Source organism: Prionailurus viverrinus, chromosome A1 (assembly GCF_022837055.1).
Source record: "Prionailurus viverrinus isolate Anna chromosome A1, UM_Priviv_1.0, whole genome shotgun sequence".
NCBI classification, from domain to species: domain Eukaryota; kingdom Metazoa; phylum Chordata; class Mammalia; order Carnivora; family Felidae; genus Prionailurus; species Prionailurus viverrinus.
This window is the reverse complement of record NC_062561.1, coordinates 229,242,686-229,257,191: the sequence shown is the minus strand read 5'-3', so window position 1 is coordinate 229,257,191 and position 14,506 is coordinate 229,242,686. Positions and strand designations below refer to the sequence as shown.

The window sequence follows — 14,506 nt, the reverse complement described above, 5'->3', positions numbered from 1 at the left end:
GGCATGAACCTCCAGAGAGCACAGTTGGTTCATTCTTAGCTTTTAATTATGTTTCTCTCTCTCTCTCTCTCTCTTTTAAAGTCAATAGTTCTTGAAAACTTTACTCAAGTACACAGTTTAAGGTAAAAATGCACTCACTGTGGCCACCTTTTTGTCCGTGTGTTCATTGGCCTCTGGCTGCTATTGTAAGAAGGATGAATAGGAAGAATAAATTGGGAACATTTCAACAGCTTTCTTAGAATATTGGCTATTAAGGTTTTTTCCTGCTATTTCTCAAGCTGAGAACCCACAACTGAGACCCATTCTGCAATGTCTTAGTGCATTTCATCCTTCATTAGGTAATTTAAGTATAAACACGGTTGTTGCTGGGCATGAACACTTTGTTGTTTTTAACTGAACCGTGTGCTGTGTTTTCAGAAGTGTCCTAATGAGCATTCGCTGAAGTTGTTTGGATCAAAGCAAGCGGAGCGGAGGGACCACAGCCTCCCTGGTAAATAAATGCGTGACGCCCCCGTCACACAAGTGTTCCCTGTCCTTTCTCTTTCCTTAGAAGACACATCAGAGTGCGCTGCAGGTGCAGCAGAAGGCGGAGGCCATGCTGCAGGCCAATCACTATGACATGGACATGATCAGGGACTGTGCCGAGAAAGTGGCGTCTCACTGGCAACAGCTCATGCTCAAGATGGAAGACCGCCTCAAGCTGGTGAACGCGTCTGTCGCCTTCTACAAAACCTCAGAGCAGGTGAGGAGGGCCGCTCTAGTCCTTGGGCTCCTCACCGGCATTCTGTGTGGAGCTTAGTTTTGTTGGATAGCTCAGTCATTAACTCGTCAGTCATTATTATCGAGCCAGTGAACTCAACTTCAAGCAGAGAAGAGCATTCTAGAAGTAGAATGATCCTTGCTTCCCCTAGGAATCCAAGAGGAATAGGTTGGAAAGGACCCGAGAAGACATCCGCTTTCCTCTCCTTTAGATCCATAGCCTGAAACACCAGAGAGAGACCGGAAATTCCGTTTTTATTTTGTTCTCGTTCTGAAAGGCCTGCCTACTTTGGCCCCTGCGTTTGTCCTCACCTGAGGTGGGGCCCACAGTGCCTTCCGAAGGTCTTGGTCCCCAGGCCAGCACTTGTATCCCCAGAGCATGACTGACCACACTTCCCAAAGATGCCATCTGTGGCGTCAGATGCCGAGTGGCCCCTCTGAGCCTGCAGCTTTCTGCTCACAGGTCTGCAGCGTCCTCGAGAGCCTGGAGCAGGAGTACAAGAGAGAAGAGGACTGGTGTGGAGGGGCCGACAAACTGGGCCCCAACTCCGAGACAGACCACGTCACCCCAATGATCAGCAAGCATCTGGAGCAAAAGGAAGCGTTCCTGAAGGTACGGAGTGGCCTCTGGGGTGCTGCTGCGTCCCTGCACAGGGCACACAGACACGAGGGGGCTCCCCTGGACTCTCAGAGAACCACACGTGTCCCCATGTGATGGGTGTGCAGGCCGCCTTCGCTTTCCAGGGGAAGCCCCTGTGTGCAGAGTGCAGTTTGGTTGGTGTTGAACACAGAAAGAGATTGATTTGGTGAGACAAGAATGCCTGTACCTTAAAATAATCTTCCTTTGGAAATTCAGCCTTTTTTAGGAATAAAGACTGAACCCACTGTACAGTGGATAAGGGGCGGGAACACCCTTTGTGATTTCCAGGATTAGTTACTAATACTTGTTCAGGAAGTGTTTCCTGCAAAACATTTAAGCCCGTAATCCAGGCTTGAAGTTTTAACTGTGAGCAGCTTTAATTGAGGACTTTTTTCTAGCCGCTTTTGTCGTGTGTGTGTGTGTGTGTTCGTTCGTACTTCAGTCACCCAGAAGTTCTGAAAAGTGCTCAAACTGTTTGCCAGCACTTCTGTGTCTTTATGATATGGTCTTTCACTCTGGAAAAGATCTCCTGAGACTCGGCCGGCTGCCACTCAGCCCCATGAAAAGTAGGCATGGTGTTTGCTTTTCATTGCGGCCTTACCGAGTTTAGTTTTGTCATAGCTTCAGTGTTCTGACACCTCTCACACCATTTCCTGTTACATTTAATAATTTCTGTCTCCATCCTGAAGGTGATCCTCTGTCCTGACAGAGTTACTGTCTGGTCTGGGAGAACAGATTGTAGCTCTTTGAAAATTCTATCTGGGAACTTTTTTTGAGCTTCCCTCACATGACTCTCTTTTTCGGCGGCCGAAGTTGGGAAAACAGTCGTGGCTTCCTCGGGCTTGTTTTTTTAACCATTTGCTACAGGACCTGAAAGCCTGTGTATGAAACACCCACCACCGTAAGGATGTTTGGACCTGGAATCATCATAATTTGTCTTTCTCTGGAATCCATTCAGAATAAAACAAAATTGAATACTACTTAGTTAATTAAGAATGATACTTAGAAAAAATTTAAAACAAAAATAATCACAGGCCTGTTCAGATTTCTGCATTCAATTGGGATTCAGTAGTGTTTGGGTGTTAGGGATCTTTCAACTTTTCATTATGGAAGTTTAAGGAGCATACAAAATAGAACCGATACCAGACTTCTGTGTCCCTGTCAGCCAGTGTCAGTAATTATCAGCACGTGGGCATATGCCCACCTTCACTGGGTTACTTTAAATTCTAGATATTATATCCTTTTATTTGTAAATACTTCAGCATATGACTAAATATTAAATTCAGCCTTTCTGGGGTGCCTGGGTGGCTCAAGTCGGTTGAGTGTCCAACTCTTGATTTCAGCTCAGGTCATGATTTCACGGTTTGTGGAATAAAGCCCTGCTAATATTACCATTTTATAATACTTAGCATGGCACCTGCTTCGAATTCTTCTCTCCCTCCCTGTCCCTCCTGTGTGTGCACATTCTCTCAAATATATTTTTTAAAATTCTGCCTTTCGGGGCACCTGGGTGGCTCAGTTGGTTAAGCGACCGACTTCGGCTCAGGTCATGATCTCGCAGTTTGTGAGTTTGAGCCCTGCCTCAGGCTCTGTGCTGACAGCCTGGAGCCTGCTTCGGATTCGGTGTCTCCCTCTCTCTCTACCCCTCCCCTGCTAATGCTCTGTGTCTTTCTATCTCTCAATAATGAATAATATTTAAAAAAATTTTTTTAGGGGCGCCTGGGTGGCTCAGTCGGTTAAGCGGCCGACTTGGGCTCGGGTCATGATCTCACGGTCCATGAGTTCAAGCCCTGCGTCGGGCTCTGTGCTGACAGCTCAGAGCCTGGAGCCTGTTTTGGATTCTGTGTCTCCCTCTCTCTGACCCTCCCCCGTTCATGCTCTGTCTTTCTCTGTCTCAAAAATAAATAAACGTTAAAAAAAAAAATTTTTTTTTTAATTCTGCCTTTCAAAAACATAACCACAACACCGTTATCCTGTCCTAAAAATTAACAGTATCTCTTATTTTATACAAAATCCAACAGTGTTCAAATATCTCTGATCGATCCATAAACGTCTTTTATATGTAGTTTTAATCAGGATTCTAAACAGGGTCCACGCATTGATTTTATTGGTATGTCTCTTAAATCTCCTTCAATCTAAACAGCACCTCCTTTTATTAGTATTTATTGAAGAAGTGAATCAGTCCTACTGTGCTATTTCTCTCATTCTGGATTTCCATGCTTGCGTCCCACACGGTCCTTTAGCGCCCTGGATCCTCTGAGTTTGTTATGTCAGGAGTTTCCGTCGGATCCAGGTTTGCGTGTGTGTGTGTGTGTGTGTGCATGCGGTCCGCTTACCTGGCACAGGTGTTCTCCCCATGCGTACTTTCCATGGCGTCACATCAGGAGGCCCAGGAGACCTGCTGCTCCTTCTATCCGTGTAATCGGGGAAGTCATCAGTGCTTCAGATGTAGGGGGTCCCATTCACCTGTCACGTGCCTTCCACGTCTGCCTTTCACCCAGTGGCTTTAGTGCCCTGTAGTGATCATGTTTCACAAGGAGTCGCAAAACTGGTAATACTCCATCATTACTTCTGCCTTGATTAGCTAGAATTCTTCCCTCCTTAGCTGTTTGGTTACTTTCAAGTAGAGTTTGTCCAGAACAGGCAGAAGTGCCTGATTCTTTCCATTTGTTTATCATTTTCGGGATAATGAGCTGTTACCCTAACAACCTCTACATATGATTAATTTTCTTACTATCTTCATGGATTGTAATATATTTGGTGTGTTTTAATCAATTGCAGTCATTTATCTTTTTTATATTCAACTTGTCCCATTCGTGGGTGTGCCTTCCATTCAGAAGGGCCCTGATGTCCTTCTGACATAACCCTGGTTGTCTTCTGCAGCCTCCTCACTGTTCAGTTATGGCAGCTGATTTCAGGCTTATCTGGAGAGACCCGTGATAGAGTCTTAGGTTAATTAAAAAGTGTCCTAGCTCCACCCACTAGAAAGGCCTGGAAACAGTGACCGACCAGAAAAAATGAACTCCCCAGTATACAGTCCCAGTTGTGGTCTATATACCATGTACCACACGCAAGGAGACAGAGCTCCCTGAAGAAGGATTAATTCCAGATCTGAGACAGGAAATGTGTAAGGGATTTCCAATTCAAATATAATTAAGGATTTTTTTTCCTCTTGTTTTTTTTTTTAAAATACATTAAGGAGATTACTTATTTGGTTTCTAAAGATGGAATGTCCGTTATCTGTGACAGTAATACCACGAAACAAGCCACCCCAAAACTCGATGGCTTAAAGTAGGGGTTGGCAGACTCAGACCTGAGAACTAAATGTGTCTACTCTCATTCATTAACATGTTGCTCGTGGCTACTCTCCTGTGTGGGGGGGAGGGGGGGTTGGGGAGATAGAGACTGAATGACTCGGGAAGCTGAAAATGCTGTCTGCCCTTTTCAGAAATCCAGGCACAGCTTAGCTGGGTGCTCTGCCTCCAGGTTTCTCCCCAGGCTGCTATTGAGGTGCTGGCCAGGGGATACACCAGTATACACCTGGTCAGCTGGAGGCTGGACAGGCCGGCGGTCCCTCTCAGCCCCCTGCTGTGTGCACCTGTCCATAGGACAGCGCTCAACATGGCAGCTGGTTTCATCAGGGCAAGGGCTCAGAGACACAGTTGTTCTTGTTGTTGTTTTTAATTGAAATAGGACTTAACCTGTGTACCCTCCAAAGCACAGGTTGGCTTGAAAACGTTTTAGGTAAAGGTGTATGCTAGAGCTACATGCTGTTGTCACCCGTATGTATTCAAAATACATGTTTGTACGAGTCCAATTAACACCACGTTGCTCTCCCTGTACTTCTTAGGCTTGCACACTTGCTAGAAGGAATGCAGATGTCTTCCTGAAGTACCTGCACAGGAATAGTGTGAACATGCCGGGAATGGTGACCCACATCAAAGCTCCTGAACAACAAGTAAAAAGTGAGTACAGTCGGGACTCCCTTTACCGGCAAGTGATGCAAGGAGCTTGGTGAGAACGCGGTCTAAAATCCTAAGATCTGGGCTTCGTTTTAAATGTCCGTTACGTATTATTAAAGTTCTCACCAATTTTCTTCGTTTACTAATAAAGTATGAAACAAATGATCTAGATTGGTAATTTATTGAATAAAGTTGAAGAGTGTAAACAGGGAGAACACACAGCATGGTATTTATTAGCTTTGACTCTTTTGTTACAACAAGTGAAAATATTGTAAATCGGAGAAAAGAGGAAAATCAGAATTTTTCTGTAGTCAAAATATTTTTAAAAGTTCAAATCAAGAAATTATACACCAATATCGTTCTGTAAAGTGTTATCAATTTGACATATTTAGAAAGCAAATTGCCAGGTATCATATATTTTGGTATCTTTTGAATATAAACTTTTGTAAAACCATGTTTTTATGTATATGTAATGTAAGCGCATAGAAACAGATCTGGGAAAATTTTACACTAAATTATTAACAGGATTGGTATGGGTGGATGTGAGGGGGGCTGATGGTTTCTACTCTAGAATTCCGATGGGATACTTCACAGTGAAAACAACTTCAGGTGTTCTCGAACTTAAAACTTGGATTTCGTCATAGTTTTTTCAGGTTCAAATAAAACGACATGGAAATGGATCCTCAGAAAATGTTCATGAATTTAGAACAGTCTTGACACAAAGGTACCTTGTGTCCACTGTAATCCTTCCCGAGAGCTTCAGAGATCGGCACTAAACACATGAAGAAACTGGGGTCCTTCATCCTTCCCTCTCAGAGTTGGGTTTCATAGGGAGAAAATTGCCATAATCTGTTAACAAATGATTCCTCTTACTCTTTAAGACCATATGATTGGCAGAAACTTTGTTGTATTCTGCTCCCCGTTCTTCGGGATTCATCTGTTAGAGGTGTCACAGAAATACTATCCATCACATGGGTATAATCCTCTAAGCTCCACAGATGAGATCCGTATTTATTACTTGGTGGGCTCTTCTCTTGGGAAAATGAGTGACAAACGCAACCGTTTTTCAGCAGGAGCAAGTTACTTGCATTGGTGATCTGTTTACTTGGCTCATTTCAGATAAAAATCATTGCCTTTCTGTCATCCTTCAGTATTGCCTTTGGTTGTGGGTCGTCGTCTGCTTTGTCTGATCGCAGACGTGACGATCCTCACGAGGCTGTCCTAGTCCAATGGGTGTATGTGTGTGTGAGACAGGGGACTGTGTTCCCTGTGCCCACTTACGTGATAGTCGCCGCACATTTGCTGCTGTTTGTCATCGTTCTGGGTGCTCTGGAGAATTAAAAACGAAATGTTTGGTTTCTCTCATTGGGTTCACGTGTGGGACGGTGCATGAGACCCACGTAAGGGCGATGGTGCCAGCAGAGACCCTGTGACCCCAGACAACCCTCAGGTGCTTGAGGAAGGCCAGGCAGTTTCCCCTCCTAGGCCCTGCAGGGTGGTTCCCTGCCCTGCTGCTCACGCACCCCAAATCAGTCCTGCCCCAGGCGGAGGTGGTGGAAAGAAGGAACTGGAAAAGACCGATTGGCTCACATTCATTTTCACGCGTCATATTTTCATTTCAGTGGTAGCTTATGGTTCTGACCGGCTTCAGAAATTTAAAGTGTTAATTTGCATCGCTACGTTAGTTTACTTTTTCAGTAAAGATCGTATAGCCTGACCCCTGAGCTGCCAGGTAAGCGCTGCTTACGGGTTCTGGTTTGTCGCAAAGTGGCTCAGCCTCTCGGGAACCCTGAAATATTTGTGGACCGCTTAATATTTTTACAGTTTCCTAATGTTAATTAAGTTATCATCTAGACACCTTTTATTTGATTTGCAGTTTCAGTCTCTGGAATCTTCTCCTAAAGTTACTCGTGTGTTTTATAAACCTTTGGAGTAAAACAGACTCCCTGTAAAAATTGTTTTGAGTGTGCAAATGTATATAAGTTATCTAATTCCATAGCCACTGGTCACCACTGTCAATACAACTTAGTCCTCGTTCTGTATCAGAATTTAAAGCTCTGCTGTATGCTTTTTAATGTGCAGTATAATGATTTCATAGTTGGCTTAACCTGTCCCCCAGATGTTGCTGTTCAGTTTTTCCAAACGGTGCCTTAGTGTTTGTGCACCTGATACATACCGCTCGTGTAAGCACCGTACATCCGAAGGATTGAACAATCGAATTCCTGGTTCGCAGCTGTACACACTTCTCGTGTCGTTACCTGTTGCCAGAGTGTTCACTGCAAGACTTGTGCCCTGTTTCCCGTCAGTAATGCGGGGTCACTGGTGCCTGTACCCTCTGCTCCCCAGCCTCCCAGCATATGGGAGGACACAGTCCTTGCCAGGAACATGGTGGAAGATGGCCCCATCGTTGGAGTGAAGTTAAACATGTTTCTGTGTATTTTTTTTTTTTTTAACGTTTATTTTTTATTTTTGGGACAGAGAGAGACAGAGCATGAATGGGGGAGGGGCAGAGAGAGAGGGAGACACAGAATCGGAAACAAGCTCCAGGCTCTGAGCCATCAGCCCAGAGCCCGACGCGGGGCTCGAACTCACGGACCACGAGATCGTGACCTGGCTGAAGTCGGACGCTTAACCGACTGCGCCACCCAGGCGCCCCTGTTTCTGTGTATTTAGTGGCCACGTTTTAGAAATCACAAACTCCATGTTTATATGCTTTGCTCATTTTTCTAACAGACTGTTCATCTTTTTCCTGTTTACTGGGAAGTACACTAGCTCTGTGTTTTATATTTCCTAGTAATGTTAACTGGATTTTTAATTGGTGGTATGTTTTTACGATGGTTTATGTTTGGTTATGACATTGTATAATTTTTATGTAATCAGGGTTTTTTGGCCTTTCTGGCTCCATGCTTCTCTGTTGTCATGTGCCTGCTTCTCTTATGGTTTATGGTTTTGTTTTTGTCTTTGTAAAAACAAAAAACAAAAGAAGAAGAAAGAAAGAAAAACCAAAACATTGTTTTCTTCTAGTACTCCACCATTTTGCAATACATCCTTTGTACTAAGTTCCTTCACAGGAAGGTTTGAATGTTGTTGAATGAAATGCCTAATACCGAAGTTTTGTCGGCCGTTGTCAGTTTGTCCCAGCAGGAGACACAATAGCTTATCCCATTAATCCAGCCAGCCTTAAGTTTCCAGTGACCTCCATCCTAAGATAATAAGTTGGGGTAAGAGAATAAGGAGAGGTCTGGTTGACATGCTCATTGAGAACATGGGGGAGGCAAGTGTGGCTCTCTTAACTGAATGCTCTGTCTTACGTTGACATTTGCATGAAGTCTGTAAATAAACATGAGCGGGATTTTGCAAGTGTCCCCATTGATTGCAAGCGCCAACATTCGTCTTCCTCTTTATCCTCTTAGATATCTTGAATGAACTCTTCCAGCGGGAGAACAGGGTATTGCATTATTGGACCATGAGGAAGAGACGGCTAGACCAGTGCCAGCAGTATGTGGTCTTTGAACGAAGTGCCAAGCAGGTCGGTCACGACCCCGGGCTCCCCATTGCTCTCCACCCTCCGTTTACACCTCTGTCCTCAGCTGGGCAGCTCTGGACGTTGCAGCCATGTTGAAAACCACTTTCAAATGATGAGACCAGTCGTGCCTTTTAAATAAGTTTGCTATGAAAAGAAAACCCACAACCCTGTAAAACTGTGATTTGGGCTCCCAGCAAGCATGCCACACAGCCTGCCTCTAGTGCCATTACCTCGTATTTAGGACCAGCAAGTATGAGTCGTAACTATGATGATGATTCAAAAATCATTGTTGGGGTGCCTGGGTGGTGCAGTCAGTTGAGCATCCAACTTTGGCTCCGGTCATAATCTCGTGGTTCGTGAGTTCAAGCCCCGTGTCAGGCTCTGTGCTGACAGCTCAGTGCCTGGAGCCTGCTTTGGATTCTGTGTCTCCTCCTCTCTCTCTCTCTGCCCCTCCCCTGCTTCCACTCTGTCTCTCTCTCTCTCTCTCTCAAAAATAAACAAGCCTTAAAAAAATTTTTTTTAAATCATTGTAGAATCCAGGTCTGTGCTTGTATAAATATTATAGTGGGTGTTTTTTTTTATATTGCTATATTTATATTTTCAACATAAAATTTTGTTCTTCAGGTAAATTGAGCTAAAATAAAGTGTGCCAGAATTTCTAAGAATTCAGTAGAATAAAAAAATGTTCAGGCAGTTGGCTAATGTAGAGATATCAAGACGATTTTTTTTTAATGTTTATTTTTGAGAGAGAGATGGAGACAGAGCACGAGTGGGGGAGGGGCAGAGAAAGAGGGGGACACAGAATTGGAAGCAGGCTCCAGGCTCCGAGCTGGCAGCACAGAGCCCGACATGGGGCTTGAACTCACAAATTCAAGATTATGACCTGAGCCGAAGTCGGGTGCTCAACTGAGCCACCCAAGTGCCCCAAAGATGATACCTTTAGGGGGCCCCTGGCTGGCTCAGTCGATACAGCATGCAACTCCTGATCTCAGGGTTGTGAGTTTAAGCCCCAGGTTGGGCATGGAACCTACTTAAAAAAAATCTGTTTAGAGTTTCTGTCTTCTGAAGTCATTTTGAGATAAGGGTTTCTGCCTGAATGGTTAGTCATGGAAGATCATTTTAGAGTAAAGTCTGTCTGACCCCTAACTTGAACTAAGATTCCTGTCACTTCTCCTTGGCCTTAACGGTAGCATAGGAATCCATAGCCGTTTGTCCAGAATTTGGAGCGTCAGGAGGGAACAGAGTGGACAGAAGGCTGATTCTCAGGACGCCTGTCTGAGCCTTCTCCTGTCCTGCAGGTCAAGGCGCCTCTTCAGTGCTGTGGTCCCTGGTGACCGCACCACACATGGGCGGTCTTCTAAATTCACCTGTGCCTGTCACAGAGTAAGGCAGTCAGTTAAATCTTTTAGCTTAAGAAAGATCGAATATTCCTCAGCACAATTTCCCACTTAGGGATTTTCTTTCAGTTTGGTCAAGGTTGGTCTCCAGAGGGCGGCCGGGTGCTCTGGGGATCAGTTCCCCAGAGATTGATAAGCTGGAGTTCATGGTCCATGGACCTGGCATCCTGTCTCAGTCTTTCTCTGCTGGTTTCACCAGGTGTAGTTATCATATTCCCAACACAAGGGCAAGCAGTAGTATTTTTCAGAGCTTAAATTACATTTTCTTAACATTTGATTTGATGATCGTTCCACCATGTTTCAGATGCATGGGGGCCTGATTTGTTTCTAATTAGAGATTGTTTCATAGTCTTTTCTCCCATATCTTTCTTTATTGTTTCTCTGTTAAAAGGCAAGCAATCAGCTGCAGAGAACAAAATTGTAAATAACTATTTTAATGGAGAAAAACAATAGATGTGTTGTTGCTTTTTCCTAAAGTTGGCTCATTGGCCAAAAATGAGATCATTAAGCATAGGCCGTGGCAAACGATGACCCGTGGCCCTGTGGGTTCTCTTCTGTGCCATGATCCTGGGGTAAAACCCAGTAGTTACACCACCAGTGTCTGCGCTTCTCAGGACGGAGCCCTGAGGGCACCTGGATGCAGCGTCCCCGGTGGGGGTCCGGAGGGGGGACTCTGGCCGCGGTTCTGTCTCTGGGCGAGTCCGGCCCCTGGACTTCCTGGTTGCCTCCTGCCTCTTCTGCTGCTTTCCCAGGCTCTCTGCTGTCCCGTCTTCCTTCTCTCTGCAGCTGAATGTTGGCATTCTCCAGGGCTCGGCCTGGGGCTTGCCCTTGTTTCTCTTCCCCATCTTCTTATCTCCTCTGTGGGTGTCTCTCAGCCCTGACCTCCGTTTCTGGCGTCCAGACTTACAAATCCCAGTTGTCTCCGTGGTGTCTCCACTGGGGCCTTCCTGAGAACAGAAGTGGACTCACGACGCCTGACCCCCGCGCCTCGTCTATGGGGCGTGTCCCCCTCGTCTTACACAGTGTATCCCCTGCGCCTCCTCGTCTTACGGGGTGTGTCCCCCCCCCCATCCCCTCACCTTTCAGGATGTAGAGCTCCTTCCCATCTTTCCCCGGTTTCCCACCTTCACTCCCTCGTGAGTCCCATAGGTGCGGACTTCCCACACGTGTCAGGCCTGCCCTCCCCCTTCACGTCCAGAGCCCTCGTGCTATGGAAACCCCAGCCGTGTCCTGCCCAAACCTTTGAACCAGTTTGCCGACCCGTGTTGCTTCTTCTACTCCCTGTCCACTGCAGTTCCTTTTCCTCACAGCAGCCCCACTAGCTTTCCCACAAAAGTCCAGGCTGTGCCTGTGACCTCCAAGGCCCTCCTGCCCTCCCCGGCCTCACCCCCGGCCTCTCTCCCCGGCCTCTCTCCCCGGCTTCCCCAGCAGGCCAGCTCTATCAGCCTGGGGCTGTGGTGCGTACCTCTCCGCCTGCTGAGCTTCTCCCCATTCTTCTGAGCCCCCCCCCCCAACCCCGCTTCGCAGCCAGCCCCTCTCGGCCTGGACACTGCATGTGCTGACCTCCCTTTCTAAGTGTGGCGTCCCTGCCCTCACTTGTCTTCGTGCCTTTTTGTACATCCCCCTCCCCAGTCGGCAGGGGGAGGCAGGGCAGCCGTACCCAGGCCTGACAACAGTGACACCCCACTCAGGAAGCTGCACGGCAAATAATCTGTCTGGGTCGTGCTTTCCTTTTCATGTTTTCTAAAATGCTATAAGTGCTGTGATGTATCTAGTAGAGACAGTGATGTCTCTGCTCTAGAAAGCAGCTCACAGTGGATGGCCCAGAGATTACAAACAGCACATAAAAATCTTCTACAGTTTTCAAAAATTTACTTATTTTAAGAGAAAGCCTGTGAACGTGTGAGCAGGGGAGGGGCAGAGAGAGGGGGAGAGAGAATCCCAGTCTCGGCACTGTCAGCATAGAGCTTGACTCAGGGCTCGATCCCACGAACCACGCGATTGTGACCTGAGCCAGAAATCAAGAGTCAGATGCTTACTGACTGAGCCACCCAGGCACCCACGAACCTCTTGAACACTTTAATCATTGCTACAGAAGTGACATGGTTACAACCTTCTAGAATGTCAGGTGTTTTTTTTTTTTTTCTTTCAATTTTGGAATTGCAGTGCTTATTTCAGAAGCCTGTCTCTCTTTGTGGGAGCACTCTATGCGTGTGCCAGCGCTGGCTTGTGACATCACATCTGAGTGAGATACGACAGAACTGGGACCCTCTTTGCCAGTGCTGAGCCGTGAACGTCTCCATTCCTTCCCTCTCTAGGCTTTAGAGTGGATCCATGACAACGGAGAGTTCTACCTTTCCACACATACGTCCACGGGTTCCAGCATACAGCACACACAGGAGCTCCTGAAAGAGCACGAGGAGTTTCAGATCACCGCGAAGGTAGGTCCAGGTTGGTGGTGGCCGTCTGTTCCGTCACCCACCCACACAGCAGGGCTTTCCAGAATAACCCACCACAGGATACTCCGTGTAAATAAGGTATTGCTCAAAGAAATCGTTTCATACCGTATCCAAAATTGGAGACACAGGGACCCCCGTGGCTTGTCCTACATTAACGTAGGGGACTCTTCTCTCTGCGTTTCCCAGTTCCCTCCCTTTACCTCTTGTCTCCCTTGGGTCTTCGGATTTCTGCAGATACCTTCCTTCGTGTCGTCTCTTTTGTCCTTTTCCTTGTTCTTTTTGTTTTCTTTCTGGTTTCTTTCGCAAGGTCTTTTCTAAGTACTTGCTGTTTTTAGGAAACCCCGTTTGGTGTGACCGACCTGGCTTGGGCGTGTCCTGCGGGGGCTTCCTTTCCCCGTCTCTAGGTCTCTAGTCGGTGACACTTGCCTCAGGGACGCTGCTGTCACCAGCCCAGTCCCGTGGCAGCGTTTACCTCGGCACCCTCTCTCTCGTGGTTGTCCATAGGCTTATAAAACGGAGATGTCTTCATTTTCCTCCTGCAAATCAAAAAAGAATTAGATACATGGCTTATGTAGCAGATGTGAGTAAATACACATTTTTATGCAAAAATGTAAGGCTCTTCATACTGACATAAATGTTTTCCCAGTTAAAGTATATACTGGCAGAGGCTGATTTTTTTTTTTTTTTACCTCAAAACAGTTTGGGGGTTTTTAGGGTTCCTTTCTCAACCCGTGGTGTTTTTGTTTTTGTTTTTCAAAGTTTTGAATTCCGTTCTTTGTCATATTTTCAGAAGTGCTTCTGTTTTTCTCATGGTAGACTTGACTTTCCTTAAAAGTTGCAAGTTAATTCAAATTTCACACTAGAAAGAAAGGATCTAGCTGGATAGTAGTTTGGCTAAAAAGAAGTATTCATGTATAAGTAAAACAGGATTTTCTTGTGTGGCCCTTTAGGTAGCGGTGGAAACCATCAGTGGGAATTTTTAAATCCTCGAGAGTGACAACAGCTATTTTGTATTGTGTTTAGTTGTACTTCTTTATGTTTTCTGTAACCATATCTGACTCCTGGTATTCTTCACTGCCCTCTGCTCCCGCCCACCCACAAGCTGTAAGTTGATTTCCTTCCCTTCACCCTCGGGCCGCTGGGCTCTGGGAACCCTTGTTCCCTGCTCTGGAGGAGCTCACGGTCCAGGGTGGCTGCAGGCAGACTGACCACTGCGGGGCTCGGTGAGACCTGGCACTGGGTGGGGACACCATGAGCATTTGGGGGTGGGCAGGGCTCAGGCAGTCTGGCAGTGACAGCTGCACCCAGCGTGGGGGCCGTGGGCACCCAGAGGAAGGCGCCCACCCACTCATTTGAGGAGAGCTGGCCTGCCTGCCTCTGCAGGTAAGCATCATGTCTTTTGCTTCCCTGAGATACGGCACACCCTTGGCTGTGTGGTTCTCGTTTCTGTTAACAGTGGGAGGATAAATTACAGTTGTGCGCGTTACAAATTTGTTTTTTTTGAATAGCCTTTGATTATAAAGGTATTAAGAAAATGCCTAAGATGCCACTCAGAGATAGATTTAAGATTTGTTCCTCTTCACTAAGCTGAATTTCCATTAACGCTGCATTCTGCAGACCATTTGCACAGCCAAACAGCCTGGTCACCGCACGATTCCAGGGGGCGCCGTGCGCACAGAAGCTCATGTGAACCTCACCGTCTGAGGTGCAGTCGCATGGCAGCCATGTTCCACCAGTAGGGTGTGTTCAAAGGGAATTTTTAT

General features: G+C 46.3%; 1 protein-coding gene across 3 annotated transcripts in view; it reads left to right on the top strand.

Moving 5' to 3' along the window:
- Nucleotides 1-14,506, top strand: part of TRIO (trio Rho guanine nucleotide exchange factor) — a 353,804-nt gene that overhangs the window by 224,854 nt on the left and 114,444 nt on the right. For all 3 annotated transcript variants that reach the window (XM_047857219.1, XM_047857283.1, XM_047857348.1), the window contains 5 exons: nt 551-742; nt 1,223-1,372; nt 5,250-5,364; nt 8,775-8,890; nt 12,603-12,725. In XM_047857219.1, coding sequence (XP_047713175.1) covers nt 551-742; nt 1,223-1,372; nt 5,250-5,364; nt 8,775-8,890; nt 12,603-12,725 — 696 coding nt within the window. The remainder of the gene's footprint in view (nt 1-550; nt 743-1,222; nt 1,373-5,249; nt 5,365-8,774; nt 8,891-12,602; nt 12,726-14,506) is intronic.